Source organism: Asparagus officinalis, chromosome 5 (assembly GCF_001876935.1).
Source record: "Asparagus officinalis chromosome 5, Aspof.V1, whole genome shotgun sequence".
In the NCBI taxonomy this organism is placed as follows: Eukaryota; Viridiplantae; Streptophyta; class Magnoliopsida; order Asparagales; family Asparagaceae; genus Asparagus; species Asparagus officinalis.
Genome location: NC_033798.1, coordinates 68,783,246 through 68,786,785, shown reverse-complemented (window position 1 = coordinate 68,786,785; position 3,540 = coordinate 68,783,246). Strand labels below are relative to the sequence as shown.

General features: G+C 34.5%; 1 protein-coding gene across 1 annotated transcript in view; it reads right to left on the bottom strand.

Moving 5' to 3' along the window:
* The window catches only part of LOC109843742 (UPF0047 protein YjbQ), a 19,003-nt gene continuing 15,839 nt past the window's right edge, over window positions 377–3,540 (bottom strand). The window contains exons 2-7 of the mRNA XM_020412700.1: window positions 1,846–1,906; window positions 1,670–1,764; window positions 1,542–1,575; window positions 1,013–1,067; window positions 881–923; window positions 377–592 (exon numbers count right to left, since the gene is read on the bottom strand). Of these exons, the coding sequence (XP_020268289.1) occupies window positions 521–592; window positions 881–923; window positions 1,013–1,067; window positions 1,542–1,575; window positions 1,670–1,764; window positions 1,846–1,906 (360 nt within the window). The 3' untranslated portion in view covers window positions 377–520. The remainder of the gene's footprint in view (window positions 593–880; window positions 924–1,012; window positions 1,068–1,541; window positions 1,576–1,669; window positions 1,765–1,845; window positions 1,907–3,540) is intronic.

Sequence of the window (3,540 nt, the reverse complement as noted above, 5' to 3'; positions counted from 1 at the left end):
CACTTTGAAAGAAATAGACCACTTTCTGAGGCAATACAAAACACAGCAAGATTAGATCAGAGCTCACTATAGAAACGTGTTTCAGATCAACAATAATTTTTTCCTCTGGGTAGTTTAACTAAATTTACATGACCTTTAATCTGTCTTAATCATGAAGCTGATACTTTAAAGAACATTACTTCTGCTGTTGTTTTCAAACTAACTAAATTTACAAGTCCCTAAATATGTCTTAATCAAGCTGATTCTTTAAAGAAACATTACTCTCTCTGTTATCTTTAAACTCCTAAACTAACCAAAGCAAAAGTAACTTAAGATGCAGAAGAACTAATAATTTACTTCCACAAAATCACAAAGATAATAGCTACGTGAAATGATAGACGACAAAGAATGACGTGAATCGTTAAATATTTCTAGTTATGGAAACCTTATATAATAGAACACGATGTATATCCAACATGGCATTATCATAAGACGTACAGAGCTAGCGTTTATTTTACGTTTTTTGTAAACACCTTACATTTTACATCCCATTAAGAGTGATCACAACTCTGCGGGGAGTTGCATGATCCCGATGTTCGCAAAGCCATATTCCCTGACAACGGATGTAAAGCGAATATAGATCAATGACAAATGCTACAGAAGGATATTTATCTATTAAAACATGAAACGAAGATGTAGCCACACAAAACAGAATAATATGCTATGAGGTTTACGCTGTTTCTGAGTTGGAAAAAGAAATTTCAAGATGGACCAAACAAATGTATAGAAGATTCTCTTTTGATTGGAAGCTAAATTATGAATTCTGACTACTCTCCTTCCAAGTCATCTTTATATATGCAATAGAGGTGAACATATAAGAAAAAATGAATTAATTGCACACCTGCCAAGTTCCCATATTGAGTCGGCCATCAGTAATAGGAATCCTGGATAGCATAATAGATGCGGTTAGGAGGCATCTTATTTTTGGATAAGGATGTCATTTACAGTGGGGGAAGTACAGTAAAATACATACGTGAGAGAACAACCAAACATCGATGATTTAATATGGGCTGGCATATCATCATGACCTGCAGGAAAAGCAACCAAAGATTTCCTTAGCAGCAGTAGGAAATATCAACAAGGTTATGCATCTATCTATCTTCCAACTAACTGAAGCCTTCTTCAATTTAAACTACAAGAGAGAGGGAGCCAGCAGGATCCTTCAGCCAACCATTTTCACAATCTCTGGAACCGACAAACGAATCATGACTGAAACGAAAATGTTATAAAAATTGTCCACCTGTTTATATCATATTGGACATCAAGACGGTAAGATTTTTTATGCATCCAAGTATATAAAGGTTGTTCCTATTAATGGAACGCTTACACTTCAGACTTCTTTCAAATTTTGAAATTGTGTAAAGCAGAACTTAAGCAATAGCAGAAATTAAGTAATATTACATAAAATTGCAAAATAGTAATATTCTACAATTCAGAAATAGCAGAAATTAAAATCACTGTGATCGCGATAACATGCACGAGGCAATTTAAAAACTACAAACCTTCAATTGTGTGCTTCCACGGTGCAGATCGCCCCTGAAAAGAACATATACGAAGGATAAGTATGTCACACACTAATCCATTCTGTAAGTTTTCGTCTTGTCAGATGCATCAAAGAATTTTTTATCACCTCTGGCACTATCCTATTAAGAAAGGTTTCGGTGTCATGTTGAACATCTGAATCGTAATTCTCATTTATGGTAAGAGAAGCACTTGTGTGCTGCACTGAAACATAAGATCCATTTTAGAAATACAACATAGAATAGCAACAAAAAAAAAGTGAGCATGAATAAGCAAATCACTCACAAAAAAAATGAGCTAGACCACATTTGAACCCAGATAAATCTTGCTCAATGTCCTTCATTATCTGAAAGGAACATTATCAACTCCAAGGTTGGTTAGATGTAATGCAAATGTATGTATATAACGAAGTAGTAAACCATATGCTCAACAGTACACTGAGATAAATGTTACTCAAGGTCGTAATCAATAATCTGCTTACCATAATAACTGCTTTAAACAGTATATTGATATAAATGTTCACAGTGCATACTCACAGTAAGCTATTCAGTTTTTGAAGAATTTTGTTTGTTCTGAGAGCTTAACGGAATGAACTGTAATACTGTTTTTAGTTGTACAGCCAGCAACAGAACTTAGGATCATTTTTCATCTTTAATTCTTTTGGAGTAAAGGTGGGGGCATTAAGGGAAATCCATAATTCCGTCACATTCCACAAACCCTAACTATTACTGTTCCTGTCATAGTCAAGCACTTAGCAATCAATCTAATAGCCAAGTGATGGTACAAGATAATATCTGCCCAGCTAGAATAGCAACAACTATGGTTTTAGCTAAATACATTCAGATCCTCGACCAATCACCCTTTTACACATGATACCTAAGCCTACTTGTAACATATATGATTAAGTGGTTAAATATGATCAGATCTAGATGGTAGGGGTGGGGAAAAGACCGAATAATTAACAAATAATTTGTATAAGTATTCGGTTATATTTGGTTAGTCGTTCATTTAGCAATAAATGAATAATTTTAGTATTTCAGTTCATGAACGAACAAAATTTAGCCAAATGTATATTCGATTCGTTTGTCTATTAACTAGTCCTTTATATGTTACATTGTCCAATAAATTTAATTTATTATGAACTATATTTATCCCAAATTTTTATTACATATCTAACCCTGTTACCCTATGTAAATACTAAAGAGGGTGAGAATCCAGATGACAAGCGCTAGAGTTTCTCTCGCGTTCCTCTCCAATCATTGTCTTATGCATCACCCGACATTGGTGTTATTTGCCTGAGCACCAAAAAGTATTCATGTGTTCCATGTGTCTGTTGAGGTAAATTCAATTGAGTTGGGGTTATACGTTGAAGAAGCGGAACAAATCAATTCGCTTCTCAAAAAAATTTGACTCAAGGTAGAGTTGAAATGTGTGAGATTCAAAATCAATTTGCCCTCCATTTCATATATGCCTAAGCTACCCAGGTACTTCTATTATGAAACCATGCCCAGACCCAACATGTACGCGTACCGAAACTACATGGGCGCTCCTAGGAAATATGTATACATATATTTAAACATGTACTCAATTATATGTTCTAATTTAAAACACTTGTCAGGAACTTCTTGTATCCCTCCCCTGTATTTCCATTTTTTTTAAATCGTGAGACATGGGTTGTGTCTGTTTCAGCTCATAACTATGATTTTAAAGGGTTGTTTGTGTTGTTCTAATTTAAAACACTTGTCAGGAACTTCTTGTATCCCTCCCCTGTATTTCCATTTTTTTTAAATCGTGAGACATGGGTTGTGTCTGTTTCAGCTCATAACTATGATTTTAAAGGGTTGTTTGTGTTGTTCTAATTTAAAACACTTGTCAGGAACTTCTTGTATCCCTCCCCTGTATTTCCATTTTTTTTAAATCGTGAGACATGGGTTGTGTCTGTTTCAGCTCATAACTATGATTTTAAAGGGTTGTTTGTGT